The 17,431-nt window shown below is 44.0% G+C and overlaps 1 protein-coding gene across 1 annotated transcript; it reads left to right on the top strand.

Moving 5' to 3' along the window:
• Positions 1–10,046: 10,046 nt before the first annotated feature.
• LOC311325235 (HLA class II histocompatibility antigen, DQ beta 1 chain-like) lies at positions 10,047–12,136 on the top strand (the record flags this gene model as incomplete). The annotated part of the gene is made up of 4 exons (XM_084457904.1): positions 10,047–10,128; positions 10,704–10,985; positions 11,695–11,811; positions 12,111–12,136. The coding sequence occupies 4 exons, from the start codon at positions 10,047–10,049 to the stop codon at positions 12,134–12,136; spliced, it is 507 nt and encodes a 168-aa protein (XP_084314030.1).
• Positions 12,137–17,431: the final 5,295 nt, after the last annotated feature.

The raw sequence follows: 17,431 nt of genomic DNA, 5'->3' as shown, positions 1-17,431 counted from the left end.
TGAAAATGTAATTTAATGTAATTTATTGCTCTATAAATGTTCTTAGCCGTTAGACAAATATATTCCAGGAGCTTGCTCCAGGTTGCCTGTTTTAATATCTGTGTTGCTTTTATGGCTCTGTGCTACTAACCCTGTTCTGCCTTCCCTCTCCCTAGTGCCTCTCTCTCTCCCTCCTATCTTCTAACCAGGTCCAGTGGATGCCCCACTGTCACCAGCAGACCACCCTGAGTCTGATAGATACCCCTGTGTCTGCTGTGGATGTCGTAGCATTTAGTTAACACACACACACACGTACACACAGACATACACCAGGCCACGTCCGGCTTTAGGCCTGGGCCATAGCAAACACACACCAGTATTTGCCATGTCTCTCCACAACTCCTCCACAAACTCCTGCAGAGCTGGATGCTGATGTCACATGCTGTGACTTCTGGGGGGGCATTATAACTATTATAACTTGGGGAGTATTATAACTATTATAATTATTATCATAACTATGCTAAACTTCCCCTATATCTTAACTGACAGTCCGCTCTGTACATTGTTATGGAGGCCCGGTATGATGATGATGGTGTTAGGGGGCGGGCTCGGAGCACGTCACCAGCGCTCTCCGACCTGCCGTCTACCTCAGCGCGCTCCACTAGGGCGTTGGCTAGGCAACGGCACACCTGGGCTCAATCCCCAATCAGCACACCTGAGACTGACGAGCAGCAACCCCTACAAAAGCCTCGTTGACCAGCCTGCCGGTGCCAGAACGTGGCCACCTACCCGGTTTGTCTCCAGCCTTTTTTCTTGCCTGATCATTTTCCCGGCGTGTTTTGTGTCTCATCCTCGTCTGTGTTGTTTTCCTAAGGACCCCCAGCTCATACAGTATGTCTCCTCTCGTCTCTCCCCGGAATCCCAGCCCCTCCCGTGCCTACCTGGAACCCCAGCCCCTCCCGTGCCTACCTGGAACCCCTGCCCCTCCCGTGCCTACCTGGAACCCCTGCCCCTCCCATGCCTACCTGGAACCCCTGCCCCTCCCGTGCCTACCTGGAACCCCTGCCCCTCCCGTGCCTACCTGGAACCCCTGCCCCTCCCGTGCCTACCTGGAACCCCTGCCCCTCCCATGCCTACCTGAAACCCCTCAGACCGAACCCCTGAACTTGACCTTCGCTCTGCTCACGGACCTCTTTGGATCACGGACATTGTTCTGATGCCTGAGCACATAGTCCAACGCCCCACCGTTCATATTTGATTTATTGATTTGCTGCGGGACACCGCAGGTTAATGAACAATCACTATAGGATTACAGAGCAATGCAGATAGCAAATGGAAACTATCCAGGTTGTAGCCAGAAGCTAATTTCCACCTGTAGTCCCTGGGAAGATGTCCCCTAAAAATAAGAATACTTAACTAATACATCAATATACAGAAACATCAAAATACAGTGGCAATATACAATACAATACAATAGTAATACATAATATACATACTGCACCACGCCTGGTTACTCACATCTACTCACAGCCTAACACTGCACCCACACATCATTACGTGCAATGTCCTTCTGTATAGTTGCTCGCTGGCTTTTCACCAGTGCCTCAAACATCCTTTCTGAGCGAGGGACCACATCAGCTGTCAGTGGCCTACTGTTGTGTCACTAGGCACACCTTGCACCAAAAATACAACTTCTCCATTTCCAACATACATTTCCTTCTTTCTCTTCCTCCCTCAAGTCGTTCTACTAACATTCTCTTGTACTTTGCAGAACATTTAAAACAAAATGCAGGAAAAATAAAATACAGGAATAAAAGTTAGTGCAGTGTATGAATAAATAATTATTTGATTTAATAAAAAGCGGCAGCAAAAAGAAGTCTTCAATAATAAAATTAAAGATAAATACAATCATTAAAACACTTGTTCTAAACGTGTCCTCCTGTACCAGTGGTATTGTGGTTGCAGTCTTCCTGCGTGGTTCCTAAAGTGTTTTTTTGTCTTCCTGTGCAGTTCCCAAAGCTCAATACACCAACATGTGTGCTACAAAAGTCAACTAAACAGTAAATTATACTATAGACTTAAGTATTATAAAATATAAATATTATCTCCACTCATGACACTGAAGCAGCAAACCCTAGAGCTGCTCTGAAAGCATCTCTTATATGAGACAGTACACACACACACACACACACACACACACACACACACACACACACACACAGCTACCACTTTGTTATGTCCGCCTGCTCCTAACACACAGCCTGCTGCTCCTAACAGTCAATCATGAGGCTGTAACTCTACGCATGACACATGGTCAAGAGGTTGTTGTTCCACTAAACGTGAGAATGTAGCCTGGTCCCAGCCCCTGAATAGCACTCCCATTTCAGGGCGTGGAAAGGCTCTCGTTCAGGGTGGTTTCTCAGGTGGAATTACAACCGGGCCAATCAGCATCCTTTGAATGTGATGACGGAATTAAACCGTGCAATGTGGTTGGTCAGGGCAGTGGTCTTTAAACTCTTTTCGATAATGTACCCCCTTTGAAATATTGTGTCAGCCAAGTACCCCTAAAAGCCTTTAAAGAGGAACACTACAGCACCATCAGTGTCATGTGTAATGTAATCAGTGAAATGAAATTTAGGCTAACATTTGACATTGGACACATTTTTGTCTAGCATAATCTGGGCCAATACAACAGCAGCTGGAAGTAACAGGCCTTTGTCATAGAAATTATAGTTTCATCATCTCCTTTTGTAATTCACCACCTCCCTCAACTTTTCACATAGCTGTGCTAACATAATTCATGACAGGATGACCTCCAGGAGGTCCACACACCTAGAAATCTGTCTACTCCAGAATAACCATCCTTTGTCCCTTTGTCTCCAAGAAATTACCGCCTTTTCTCATGTCACGTGTCTGTATTCTCGACCACGCCTGCCATTTCATATGATGAACAATGGGTTAGCCAATCACATCCTCAAAGCGCCATACCTGTGTTTTGCTTGAATATAAAGGCTGCGCTGACCAAGAGGCGGCACTTCTTTGGGATACCACTCATGTGCGTCGTCTGGAAGTCCTTGCGCTCGTATGTTTTCTCAATAAACCAGACTTAACCTGTTTGAGCGAATCTTGGTAAATCCTTTTGGACTAGATCAGTTAAAATCCATTACACCTTCAGCTGTGGTGAAGGGCTTTCTGGCTTTAGCTACAAGCAAAGACACCGCATAGAAGCCTCAAGCGCTTTAGCTGATGTTGTGGAGACTATTGAATACAAAATGTGGTTTATCCAACTTACATTAAAAAATACATTTAAATCTTTTTAGTGAATCTATTATAGTATATAAAAAAATGTAATTAACATTTTTTAAGTGTCTCACGTACCCCCTGCGGGGCTCCAGGGTACCCCTGCGTCCCCCCATGTGAGAACCACTGGGTCAGGGGGTGAAATCATCACTGAGGACGCCCTCTTCTGCAACGCCCATCTCAGAAAACGCACTTTCAGACTGAGTAACCAAGTTAAGTGAAATGTCAGTCTGGGTGTCAGGCTGATTAGAATGGGCAGCGTGTGATCCTAAGGGACTGAGACCGTGGTGTCATGGTTGGTGCCAGACCTGGTGGTTCTAGTGTCTGAGACGTGGTGGTTCTAGCGTCTCAGACCTGGTGGTTCTAGCGTCTCTGACGTGGTGGTTCTAGCGTCTCAGACGTGGTGGTTCTAGCGTCTCTGACGTGGTGGTTCTAGTGTCTCAGACGTGGTGGTTCTAGCGTCTCAGACGTGGTGGTTCTATTGTCTCTGATGTGGTGGTTCTAGCGTCTCAGACGTGGTGGTTCTAGCGTCTCAGACGTGGTGGTTCTAGTGTCTCAGACGTGGTGGTTCTAGCGTCTCAGACGTGGTGGTTCTAGCGTCTCAGACGTGGTGGTTCTAGCGTTTCAGAAACACCTGCTGTCCTCCTCGTCTTCTCACGCTCGCCAGCCTCCATCCTGGCCAATCCCACGCTGATCCTTCACTTCCCTCTGTCCCCCCCAGCAGAGCACTACAAGAGTCAACTCCTGAGGAGGAGTCGTAGGGGGATGAGTCCTGTGGAGGAGTCCTATGGGGATGAGTCTTATGGATGAGTCCTTGTGAACAGACCCAGGCCAGCCTCCAGACAGTCCTCTAGCTCAGGGGGACCAGCCTCTCTGATACCCTGGCTATGGTCACAGGGTTGACTGGGGTCAAGGGTCACAGGGTCCTCCCGCCCTCTCCTCCTCCACCGTTTGTAAACTGACATCCTCTCCTCCTGCCCCTGTGTTCCTGGGGCTCGTAGTTCTTCTGGGATTTGTAGTTCTGCAGGTGATATGGCTGCAGGCACACACAGAACCTATGGGAGAATCAAGTCCTTTAACAAAATATGAACAATATATAATTCACCAGGGATTCATGACCACGCAATGGGCAAGGTTGTTTAACAGAAAACACACCTCTGTATTCGCTTGAGATTCTCCTCCATCTCCTGATTAGCTAGCTCCACCAGGAAGTGGATGTAATCAGTGTGCGAAATACCCGTCAATATTCGGGGGGGTCCCCATCTCACGTTTGTTGCGCAATACCGGTCGAAAATGTCTTTCTCAATATGCAGTAGGCCTATAACATTACAATATTTCATGGATGCAAGCCAAGACAATCAGTCTATAGCCTACATGACAGCACACACACATGCGCACACACACATGCGCACACACACACACACACACCCGGCACCAGGGCTCAGTGCTAGCCTGGGCCAATGAACTGCAATGGGGGGCACAATTATTACTAACTATTTTTGATAATCCGATATGCTATAGTATTCATAATGCAACCCTGACATGCATAGGAGGTTGCACTGGCTAAAGTTATTTTATAACAAGGAGAGGCCAAGTTGTGCGTTACAATGCAGACACAACAACAATTGGCACCAATCCGGCGCACTTCCAAGAGTGAGTTTCTAGTAGAGTGAACCGGTGGGAATGCCTTCGGAATGCTGCACCATACATTCCTGTGGCACATTCTTGCCCAAGGGCACACACGTCAGCCAATCACACGTCAGCCAATCACACGTCAGCCAATCACACATCAGCCAATCACACGTCAGCCACACAGGAGCTTGAGACACAGCAGGTCTACAGGTTCATCATGAAACCCTCACACACACACACACACACACACACACACACACACACACACACACGCACACACACACGCCCATCCCTCTTTCTTGCATTGTCCATGGTTTGGACCACTAGTAACTGAGATCATTAATAGACAGATTATCAGTATCTTAAACATTTTGACTTCATATCTATTTTGTGTGATTTTGTGTCATGAGATTTCCCACGATTGTGAAAATGAGCTCAGTCAGACAGTGAAGAATAGAGGTCTATATATGCTGGTAGGCTACTCGCCATAAAACTCAGGCTTTCCCACAAAATTGCATGCTCATCACCCCCCAAAGACCCATTCTGAGACAGGAAAAACCATGCTTGTATATACTGTATATGCTCCTGTATATGAAATATCAGCTCATAAACATGAAACATATGCAAACAAATCAAAACAAAGCGTTAAAATTATTAAACAATCCATTATCTTGGGTCTTACATGAGGCTTCTATGAGAACTACTTGAGAGTCTTTGTCTTCATACAGCCATTTTCAATGGGGGGCCAGAAACACCTCCAGTTGTTGTATAGGTACAAATATGTTGTTTTAGGTCAGCTTTAGGTTTCTATAGTACTTTCTCTTTGCTGCTTGACTCCTCTGGACACTCTGCTGGTCAGCATTCCTTGGTTTTGGTGTCTTCAGTTTTTAATTGTTGTGTCCATGGTCACCATGTTGGCAAGCGGTCATTTAATACAAACGACCCTAGGCAGGGAGTGTAGCATGCTTCACTTTTGGTTTAGAATCTTGTTCAGCACTCTGTGAAAAAACCTGTGAAACGCTGTGAAAATTATGTATGATTGACTGTTTAAATAATGCAGGGATATTATTTGATAGATTTATGATTGATGGTTTGAATGATTCAGGGATATAATTTGATAGATTTATTATTGACGGTTTGAATGATTCAGGGATATTATTTGATAGATTTATGATTGACGGTTTGAATGATTCAGGGATATTATTTGATAGATTTATGATTGACGGTTTGAATGATGCAGGGGTATCATTGTGTCCTGTATAACGTGTGGGCTGACCTTTGATGACCTCTAACCTGTACGGTGAAGTGTCCTGGTTTAACAAACACACAGAAATTCTATTTCATATACAGTATACTCACACACACACACACACACACACACACGCACAATAGGAGGAGTTGATGTAGCTCTCAGTTCTATACAGCTTCTCTTAGTAACTGGTGATGCAAAGAGTCTGAAGCATTTCTTACGATATTCTTCTGTCCAAAGTTGCTCCATATTTTTATGGTTTCTATATTTAGGGACTTCTCCAGACTGGTTTGTATGGACAGGTTGGTTTCCGGGTACAAAAAATGAAATAATTCATCAAATAATTCAGAACCAAACACTAAAGCAGCTTGTTTCCAGGTTAGCTTCAGTGTGATGGATGTGAAAACATGTTGCTTTTTCTCTGCCAGCCGGCCTGCCTGTGTGTCTGTAAGTAAGTTTTATTTATAAAGCGCCTTTCACATGCACAAAGCGCTTTACAATACAAATAACACATAAAAAGGGAAGAAAGAGCGACATACAAAATGCAAAACATACAAAATACAAGGCAATTACGACATACAAAATACATTGAGGGGAGGGGGGAGGATAATTACCATACAGGCAGCCAGCCTCGACAAGCAGCCATACAATCGGCGCGGCCAATAACCTGACAGCACTGTACTGTAATGAGAGAGGGGGGGGGGGGGAGGGAATATCTGTCTGTTTGTCTACCTGTAAAGTCTTCCTGCCTATATAGATGCTGGATAAGTGGGTGGAGGGGCATTGAGGTGCACTTAAGCTGTAATGACCCCTAAGCCCAATAGGAGGTGCTACATATCCTCCTGCCCACCCCTTATGCCCCAGCCACAGTGCACACTTGTTCTGCTCCTGTGATCAGAATCACCTCACCTAGCAACAGATGACATGGTAAGAACAACTCTCACATAAAAAGCCAAGTTGTTTTTATTTAAATTCAACTCTCTTTCTGGACATGTTCAATGTTATTCTTCACTCAGGGGGTGGTTGGGTTTCTAAGTACAGGAGTGTTTGACCAGGTACGCATATTACCATCAGATGAAGAGTTTCCTGCACCTGAAGGCTGTTGTTATGCAGATGACTGGTTTAAACTGACTGTACAAATGACTGTAATATAAACTATAACTAGCCTTCAGCTGGTTGGCTGATAAAGAAGGTTGGACACATGGCCAGAATTTAAAGACTTCCTGTAGGTTAGAGGACAGTTACTTTGCCACAGTCATTGTTGTTTTCAGGGGGGGGGACATTTGAAATAATTCATCAAATAATTCAGAAAAAAAGACGGATTTTTGGTTGAGCTCCACAAGTCATTTTTTCTGGGAAGGCGTGTCCTACTCTCCAATTGTCAAATAAAGATGTTTGTTTGCTTGCTGTATCACAAATGTATTTGATTTATGATTGACTGTTTGAATGATACAGCCACATCATTTGATTGATTTATGATTGATTGTTTGAATGATACAGCCACAATTTGATTGATTTATGACTGATTGTTTGAATGACTGCTGTGAGGTGACAGTACTAGGTACTGCGCCACCTGTTTGAATGATTGACTGTTTTGAATGAGGCAGGGGTATCATGTGATTGATTTATGATTGACTGAATGATACGGGTGTATCATTGTGTTCTGTGTAACGTGTAGGCTGACCTTTGATGCCCTCAGTACAGGTCCTAGCTAACCAAACACACGGAAATGATATTTTATATACTGTAACACTGTACACTGACACACGCACGCACAGACACACATCTTCTGGTAGCTCCAGAATACATGTTCATGATCAGCTTCCATACGCCCACATACCCTCCAGAATAGTTGTTGTATAGATAGAAGCCTTCCTCTAATCTTTGGAGCTCTAAAAAATCTGACGATATTCCTCTGTCTTAAGTCGCTCCATAGTTTTATGGTTTCAATGTTTAGGGACTTCTCCAGACTGGTTTGTCTGGACAGCCTGGTTTCTGTGAAACAGGATCAGTGAGATTCTCACCCCAACAGTTGATGTAAGTGGATAGGAACGTAGCCATAATCTTTCTTTGTTGTTGTTTTCAGGAGGCAGATTGATTAAATTATGCCTTTTGTCAGTACTTGAGTTATCATATTAATGTAAAAAGGTAAAATAATTGAATAATTCCGTCCTTCATTCTCACTTTTACATGATAGCCATTAGTCATCTAGTTCTACTATAACTGAAGCATATAATCAGCCACTTCCCTAATGGCATTATAGGCTTCATGTTATGTACTGTACACTTTCAATTCCCCATCAATCTGATGATCATTATCTTCTTTTTACATAAAGACCTTTATGTGAGAGGCCTCTGACACCCCAACTCTATGTATTCTATCCCTGCGTTACCTGCTAAGTTCTCATCCACTGTGCATTTACACTACAAGCCTGAACAGCCATGTGAGCGTCTACCTAGATACAGATGATGAGGCTGGAAATGACTCATCTGATTGGTCCAAGGGTCCTACACAAGAGACAAAAGAGAGAGAAAAGAAATGTTCAGTTCAGTGTATAATTCAAGTCTTCTCAGTTCTCCTCTCTGTGAAGAAATGACATCAACAACAATTACATGCTTTGCTTGATAAATACAACATTTTTGGTGGAAATACATCAGTCTTTCCTCATAATGTCTCAGGTTTGTAGTTTTCAGACAGAAACACTTCTCCAGATGCAAATGTTTCCAGAGCTTGCTCTTCGACATCAGTCCCTCCCATATTGTAAACATGAATCATTTTCCCGGTATCTCATTTGATCCCAAGCACACGGTCCATAAGCAGATACACACATTGTGGCATAGGCATGGCACGGATCAGCTCAGACCTTGTTTTGCTGAGGAAACCTTGCACGACTGGCCAAAATGGCTACTCAGGATATTGTTGATTTGGATCTAATTGGTTAATTGAGTTTTAAGTGGTCAGTTGATACCTGTGCTATTCCTTGTGCTGCCCTATAAAGAGATATGTCTGTCTGTTGCTGTAACACTGTCAATATGGTTGGCATGGCTGAATTTAGGAGAACTGAGTGTGACAGCCTGAAGAGCCAAACATGATGAGTTAACAACGCTCTAACTCAATACAAAGTAAAACTGAATTAAATGTTTGTCAATGTTTAAAAACAATGCTGTATTTATGTAAATGACTGTGTTCTGATTGAGAATTAACTGTTAGTGACCGACCATACAGTAATGATGAAAGTACAATGTTTGACCTCTGCCTAGCAACATGTGACATGTGTTTTTCTGAAGCAGAGATTGGTTTGTTTGGTTAAGAGTCAGTTTATTATCTGAGTGCTCTGCTCTCTTTCATCTAGTTGAGAAGTTGAACGCTGGAGGAACATGTCCTTGTCAACTGTGTTTTCCATTTGCATGGCTGTGGTTCTGTCCACGCAAAAAGCAGGTAGGCTACATTATCATAAACTACACACCGTGAGTCTGTATAATACAGTCTGTATAAAGTCTATGGTATTACCAGGTATAATTAGCTTTCCATCAATGAACTAATGACAGTGATCTTATTGTTGAATATTGTTTCATATAACATTTGTATTGAATGTTTCTGAATTGTTCTTTGACATGATTATCATGAATTATGAGAAAATAAAGTGTGTAATGAATTCAGATGAACTGTAATTATACATTATTTGTTCTTCAATATTTCAGGTGGATATGAGAACTACTGGGTGAAACACTGCTTATACTCTACAGAGCAACCGCATGAGTTCATACTCTCTTATATTTATAATAAGATTGAGAATGTCAGGTTCAACAGCACTAAGGGCAGGTTTGAGGGATACACTGAGTTTGGTCTGCATAATGCTAAGAGAATGAATGATGATCCTGCTGAAATGGCTGTTTGGCGAGCGGAGCTGGAAAGTTTCTGCCAGCACAACGCTGAGCTCCACCTCTCTCACGTACTGGAGAAGACACGTGAGCTGCCCTCCTCACCACAACAACATCACATCTCTCACTCACCAGATGATACGACACCTCTTTCATCTGTTCACTACAAAACCTGTAATGAAGCTTCTGTCTGGTGGATATAAAGCAACATAGACCTGATGATGATTAAATGATGATGTTTTCATCTTGTGGGATGGGAGGATGATATTGTTTTTCACCATTCAGAACTGGTGGACTGCATTACTGGTCACCTCTGGGACTGAGAGAGATCTAGAAACAAACATGATGAATCTACACACTTATATTAAAGATCAATAATAGAGTAGACATATTAAAGATCAATAATAGAGTAGACATATTAAAGACCAATAATAGAGTAGACATATTAAAGACCAATAATAGAGTATATATATTAAAGACCAATAATACAGTATATATAATAAAGACCAATAATACAGTATATATAATAAAGACCAATAATACAGTATATATAATAAAGACAGATAATAGAGTTAATTAATAGAGAACAGAACCCTGATCAATATGATATGAATGATAGTGTTATATGAACTAATGTGTTGCTGTTTTTCCTCCACTATCAGTGGAGCCCTCTGTCAAACTTCTCTCAGTGACCCCCTCTAGTGGCAGACACCCTGCCATGCTGGTGTGCAGCGCCTATGACTTCTACCCCAAAAAGATCAGAGTGACCTGGAAGAGGGATGGACAGGAAGTGACCTCAGACGTGATCTCCACTGAGGAGTCGGTCAACGGTGACTGGTACTACCAGTTCCACTCCCAACTGGAGTACACGCCCAGATCCGGGGAGAAGATCTCCTGCATGGTGGAGCACGCCAGCCTGGACAGACCCCTCGTGAAGCACTGGGGTGAGTTCACTGTCCAGCTGTTGTTAGGGTGTTGTCATGGTGTACTAGGGTGAGTTCACTGTCCAGCTGTTGTTAGGGTGTTGTCATGGTGTACTAGGGTGAGTTCACTGTCCAGCTGTTGTTAGGGTGTTGTCATGGTGTACTGGGGTGAGTTCATTGTTCAGCTGTTGTTAGGGTGTTGTCATGGTGTACTAGGGTGAGTTCACTGTTCAGCTGTTGTTAGGGTGTTGTCATGGTGTACTAGGGTGAGTTCACTGCTCAGCTGTTGTTAGGGTGTTGTCATGGTGTACTAGGGTGAGTTCACTGCTCAGCTGTTGTTAGGGTGTTGTCATGGTGTACTGGGGTGAGTTCACTGCTCAGCTGTTGTTAGGGTGTTGTCATGGTGTACTAGGGTGAGTTCACTGCTCAGCTGTTGTTAGGGTGTTGTCATGGTGTACTAGGGTGAGTTCACTGCTCAGCTGTTGTTAGGGTGTTGTCATGGTGTACTGGGGTGAGTTCACTGCTCAGCTGTTGTTAGGGTGTTGTCATGGTGTACTGGGGTGAGTTCAGGTGAGCAGGGTACGAGTGCTGTGTTGTGGCTGGGTACCTGAATGACCCTGACTGTGACTGTGTGTGCTAGCGTATGATAGATGGTGGTCTGTCAGAAGCTACATACAGGACAGCTACAGTGTCATCACATGCTAACAGAAGGGTCATTTCTCCTTGACAGACCCGTCCCTGCCTGAGTCTGAGAGGAATAAGATCGCCATCGGGGCGTCTGGGCTGGTGCTGGGACTGGTCTTTGCACTGGCTGGACTCATCTACTACCAGAAGAAGAAATCCAATGGTGAGTCATCAGCTGTGTGTAGAGAACATGTACAGTCTTCATAGTCATCTGTGTGTAGAGAACATGTACAGTCTTCATAGTCATCCAGTCTTCACAGTCATCTGTGTGTTATGTACGCAGCACACTGTAAAATAATCATGATGTAAGAAAGATTCACTGATACATTGAGAGATGTATTTTTCAAGAATACTGCTCCTGTGTTCAGTGGATGGTGGCAGCAATGTTGATTTATTTGTTGAAATATCACATAGTGATTGTGTCACCTCTGTCTCTTCACCCTCTCTGTGTTTATTTCACAGGGCGGATGCTGGTGCCTGCTAGCTAAGGTGAGACTCCTCTTGTCACAGAAAAGTTTCACCAACTACTACAACTGACTGTGCCTGATGGTCATTGTAACGGTTTTCTTTTATCTTCTCAGGTTTGCAGGTCTGTTTCTGAATCCACTGCTGAACTAGACCTGATATTAGAGCTTCCTTCTAACCAGAAATCTCAGTTTAACTGAAATAACGCTAAAATGCTTGAGCGTAATACAATATCTTTGCTCCATATTAACCAATACTGTCTTAGGAAGGCCATACATGTGTTATGAGTTTGTCTCTCTATATGCAACAACAATATTCCCTTTAATACGCAAATAATGCATTGTCCTGTGTGTTCTGAATCAATAATGCACTGTCCTGGGTGTTATTAATCAATAATGCACTGTCCTGGGTGTTATTAATCAATAATGCACTGTCCTGGGTGTTATTAATCAATAATGCACTGTCCTGTGTGTTATTAATCAATAATGCACTGTCCTGTGTGTTATTAATCAATAATGCACTGTCCTGGGTGTTATTAATCAACTGTACCAGGGTTATAAGATCCACATATCAATAATAGTCATGTATGAGAGTTGGAGTCATTTCCCTCTGGTTTCTAGTCTAAACTGGGTGTCTGTGGAGAAACAGCATTAGCAGGACAAGTGACTGGAGGACATCCTGAGTCTGACACCAAACATCACTGACAACTTCAGACACTCTTTGTGGCAGGTTAGAGGTCTGTACAAAGGCCTGTTTACTTGGTTCCTACAGGTCTTAACCTGTCTCTGCTAGAGGATAACCAGGCCAAGGTTTATCACACTGTATCCATCCTTTGCCAACAAATATGCATTATTGTAATGTTACAGTATATTCACCTTAAGTCAATAATCTACATGAGAATCCACTGTACTTGGGAGCTTCAGGACTGCTTCAACTTCAGGACAGGTCTTCAAACCTAACATATACTCCAGTATGAGAGTCCTTGTTGCACTAAAGTATTGCTTTTTTTCACCATATATTAACTAATGATTAACATACAGTCAAGTGTTGGTAAATGTATGATAATGATAATCTAATGTTGGCATTCAGAGGGGAGTAAACTACTGTTCAGGAGAATAACTCAGTTGTATTCTTTGTTTTCATTTGTTTGTGAGATACAGTAGTTTTATCAGCTAAAGCTTGCCTTGTGTCTAATGTTAGAGCCAGTCAACTATTACAGTACGCAGAGCTCTGTTTAGATGAACTATTACACTTCAGTTGGTGTCTGTTTAAATGAACTAGGCTATTACAGTACGGTTGTAGTCTGTTTAAATGAACTAGGCTATTACAGTACGGTTGGTGTCTGTTTAAATGAACTAGGCTATTACAGTACGGTTGGTGTCTGTTTAAATGAACTAGGCTATTACAGTACGGTTGGTGTCTGTTTAAACGTGGTGGTGGTTTCAGGTTCTGTTATTGGACTATAACATTAGCTTAATGATTGATACAAAATGTCTTTCTCTTATAATTCTTTTACCTCTTGCTTAGCGTGTGCACAATCTACTGTAGGAGCTAACAGAAGAACATCTTACCTGTTTGATGTAGAATGTGACTAATAAAGAACATGTCACTACTCGTTGTGTCTTGTCACTACAAGAGGACTTTGTGATAACATTGTGCCACTTTTGACCTCAATATTACTATTAGTAGTGTGATGCCCACAAAAGTTTGGACCACATGTCAGGACCAAAATTAATTTACTACCTGATATAAGAAACATATTCATAGAAATTTCTGCACTGTAAGTCAAGTCACAATTATGTTTGGTTTCTGTGATTTATTGCGCAAGACAAGACAATTAAGCTAATTAGCAAAGCTAATTTCTTACAGTGTATAGTTTTCGAAAACTGAGGTAATCCACACAGCCGCCAGAAGGCGTGTTCATAGGCGGAACATATATTCCCTAACCTGCTATTTCCCCCGTGTCCTTTTAGTATTACTCATGCACACTTCCGGCTTAAACTAGCCAACTCATTGATCTGGAGCGGGAAGTATAATTGTTATTAATAAATGCTCTATGTGTTATTTAGACTATTATGGCTGTAAGCCAGCACACCTAGACAAGAGGCAGTGGTTTTTTGTGCATGGATGTAAGCCAGCGCACCTAGAATAGCGTTTGTCCGGTTATCACTCCCTCCCTCCCTCCCTCCCTCCCTCCGATCAATGTTGACCTGCATTTCTCTGTTGTCACCACAAGAGGCAGTAGTCCCAGCACACCAAAATAAAGAAGGACACAAAAATCCACCTGCCGATTTCCACTGCACAAGTAGAGTAGTGGTGAGAGCATAGGACTCCCACCCAGTAGACGAGGGTTCAAGGCCCCAGTGGGGATGACTTTATGGGACTATACCCCAAACCTCCACATGTTCATCCTTTCACTCCAACCTTTACCCCTTGCCTTATAGGTCAGATCCTGTCCCAACCCCAACCCTTATTCTAACCCCAACCCACACTAGGGACTGGAAGGACATCAAAACCAACCCGCGGATCTCTGTAGAGTAGTGGTCAGAGCATTGGACTCCCAACCAGGAGACCAGGGTTCAAGGCCCCAGTGGGGATGACTTTATGGGACTATACCCCAAACCTCCACACGTTCATCCTTTCACTCCAATATTTTTATCCCTTACCTTGTCCAGAAACAGAAGTTGAACCAATTGCAGCAAAATAGCTAACGTTACACGTACCTGCTTTATCCACTGACCGCTACCATTAATGTTATGGAAGCTGCTGCTAGTTGTTGTGAGCTCATGAGCTAACTGGCTATCCTGCTCTTATTGTGCTGAATTAGCATTGGAAGCATTGGAACTAATGTGTCCAGGCGACAAGACCTATCTTAATCTATCAGACATTATTTCATGTCATTTCAATACAGCTATTTCAGTGGCGTGACTAGCTTCTGTCCTACCAGTCCTGAACAGAGACAAGCCAGCTACGCACATAAGCCAGGCTGGACCTGGCCTGGTTTGGACTTCATGAATGGGACATGGAATCAACTGTCACTCAAAAATAGTTGTTTACACAAAGTTCTATTGATTATATTAGATTCAACATTGCACCGTAGCCTACTGGAACATCCAGAAGCTGTTAGGCTAGCAAAGAAATGCAGTTAACATCATGAATAGCATTTTTGTACTGAAATGCGTGTCATTAGAATCCAATGACATGTTCCTTTGCATCTACTTTAAACTAAACGATTCCACGGATTTTACAAATTTTGAATGTTTATTTACGAAGATATTGGGCTTCTTTTTTTTCACGGCACCGGCAGCTATGATTCATATCACTGCCTCGGTTCAAAAAGCATTATGTGAGTTTGCATCTACCTTCGGTTTCAAGTCAGCATCTTGAAACCCTCGTTTTGGAGGGCTGTTTGAACGTCCACTAGCCCTCTATATGCCGCCTAGCCCTAGAAGCTAAAAGGAATGGGACACACTACCCTACGCGTGAACGCACACAATGTAGGGGTAGGGCCAAGGGCTAGGGCTAAGGGGGGTATTGAGATTGGGCCTAAACTAGAGGGCCAGGAGTGGAGAGGGACTGGAGTGACGTGGGATTAGTGAGGGACTGGTGTCTAGAACTAGGGCTGGGAGGAATCAAACCAACATGGAAGACAAGACAACGAACACAAGACCAAACACACAAGGAGGCAGAACAAAACCTGCTGACAACGTGATCAAAGTGTACAAAGTCTCTGGGGGAGTGCAGGGACAGTCACTGGGAGGGGAGGTGCTCAGGGACAGTCACTGGGAGGGGAGGAGCTCAGGGACAGTCACTGGGAGGGGAGGTGCTCAGGGACAGTCACTGGGAGGGGAGGAGCTCAGGGACAGTCACTGGGAGGGGAGGTGCTCAGGGACAGTCACTGGGAGGGGAGGTGCTCAGGGACAGTCACTGGGAGGGGAGGTGCTCAGGGACAGTCACTGGGAGGGGAGGAGCTCAGGGACAGTCACTGGGAGGGGAGGAGCTCAGGGACAGTCACTGGGAGGGGAGGTGCTCAGGGACAGTCACTGGGAGGGGAGGAGCTCAGGGACAGTCACTGGGAGGGGAGGAGCTCAGGGACAGTCACTGGGAGGGGAGGTGCTCAGGGACAGTCACTGGGAGGGGAGGAGCTCAGGGACAGTCACTGGGAGGGGAGGAGCTCAGGGACAGTCACTGGGAGGGGAGGAGCTCAGGGTCAGGAATCCAGGCCGGGAACAGGGGGTGAGCAGAACAAACCAGGGGCGAGGGGCAGGGGCGAGGGTCTGGACCGGGAGCGAGCAGAGTGGACCAGGGGTCCGGGACGTATCAGGGGTCCGGGACGTATCAGGGGTCCGGGGCGAACCAGGGGTCCGGGACGTATCAGGGGTCCGGGGCGTATCAGGGGTCCGGGGCAGGAACGTGGGTCCAGACTGGGAGCAGGGGGTGAGCCGGGGCGGACCCGGCCCGAACCATAACAAGCCTATTATGTTTATGATGCAGTGCTAATGGTTTGAGGTGTTTGGAGTAGGCTGGCTATCTGTTTCCTTTCGTTGACTACAATATTAACGAACGGCCTATCTATGCCTATGTAGGCTAGGCTACTTATGGTACACGGTCTAATTACTTTGGTTGCCGATTACCAAGAACAACCGATTGTATTGAATAAAAGTAAATGTTATTTTAATCTGATGGTGTCCTGGTGATTGTTAAAATCCCACCCCAGACATTAACCTAGGCTACATTTCATAACTATTACAATTGGGTTTAGAAAATCTTTCTGCTCGCTGACAGCTATAGCCTATATTCTGTATGTTTATGTAGAAGGAATCAGAAATGTAATTTTAGCCTATTTTAATACAATTCTATAGAGGGAATTAATTCCACCGGACAGATTTAAGTTGTCTTAACTGGTCGCCATGGAGCATCTAATCCAGTTCTGTGCCATGCCAACGCTAACTGATGAAGTCGTGGCCTTCAATATTGCATGATTCTTTTTTGTTTTTAATGTTACTGAAAGCAACATTTGTATGTCTGTATGAGGTAGGCCTATGACGCCTTTCTCATAGGCCTATTTTTTAGAATATAGCCTAGGCCTAGGCTACAGTTTCAATATTGCTTCACGCACGGTAACTCACCCCAAAAGAGACCAGTTTAAAAAACCAGGAACCACATCTGGATACCTTAAAGCATTTTAATCCTTCGCCAGACGATTTAGCTGACTGGGCACTATTATTGCTGTCCATAATCTGGGCATTACAATAACATTCAGTAAAGAGACCAGCCTATTGACTGCAGGCATAGAGACCTAGCCTACTGCATAGAAA

Source organism: Borostomias antarcticus (assembly GCF_949987555.1).
Source record: "Borostomias antarcticus genome assembly, chromosome: 24".
NCBI classification, from domain to species: Eukaryota; Metazoa; Chordata; class Actinopteri; order Stomiiformes; family Stomiidae; genus Borostomias; species Borostomias antarcticus.
The sequence above is the reverse complement of the archived record's forward strand: the minus strand, read 5'-3'. Positions and strand labels throughout refer to the sequence as shown.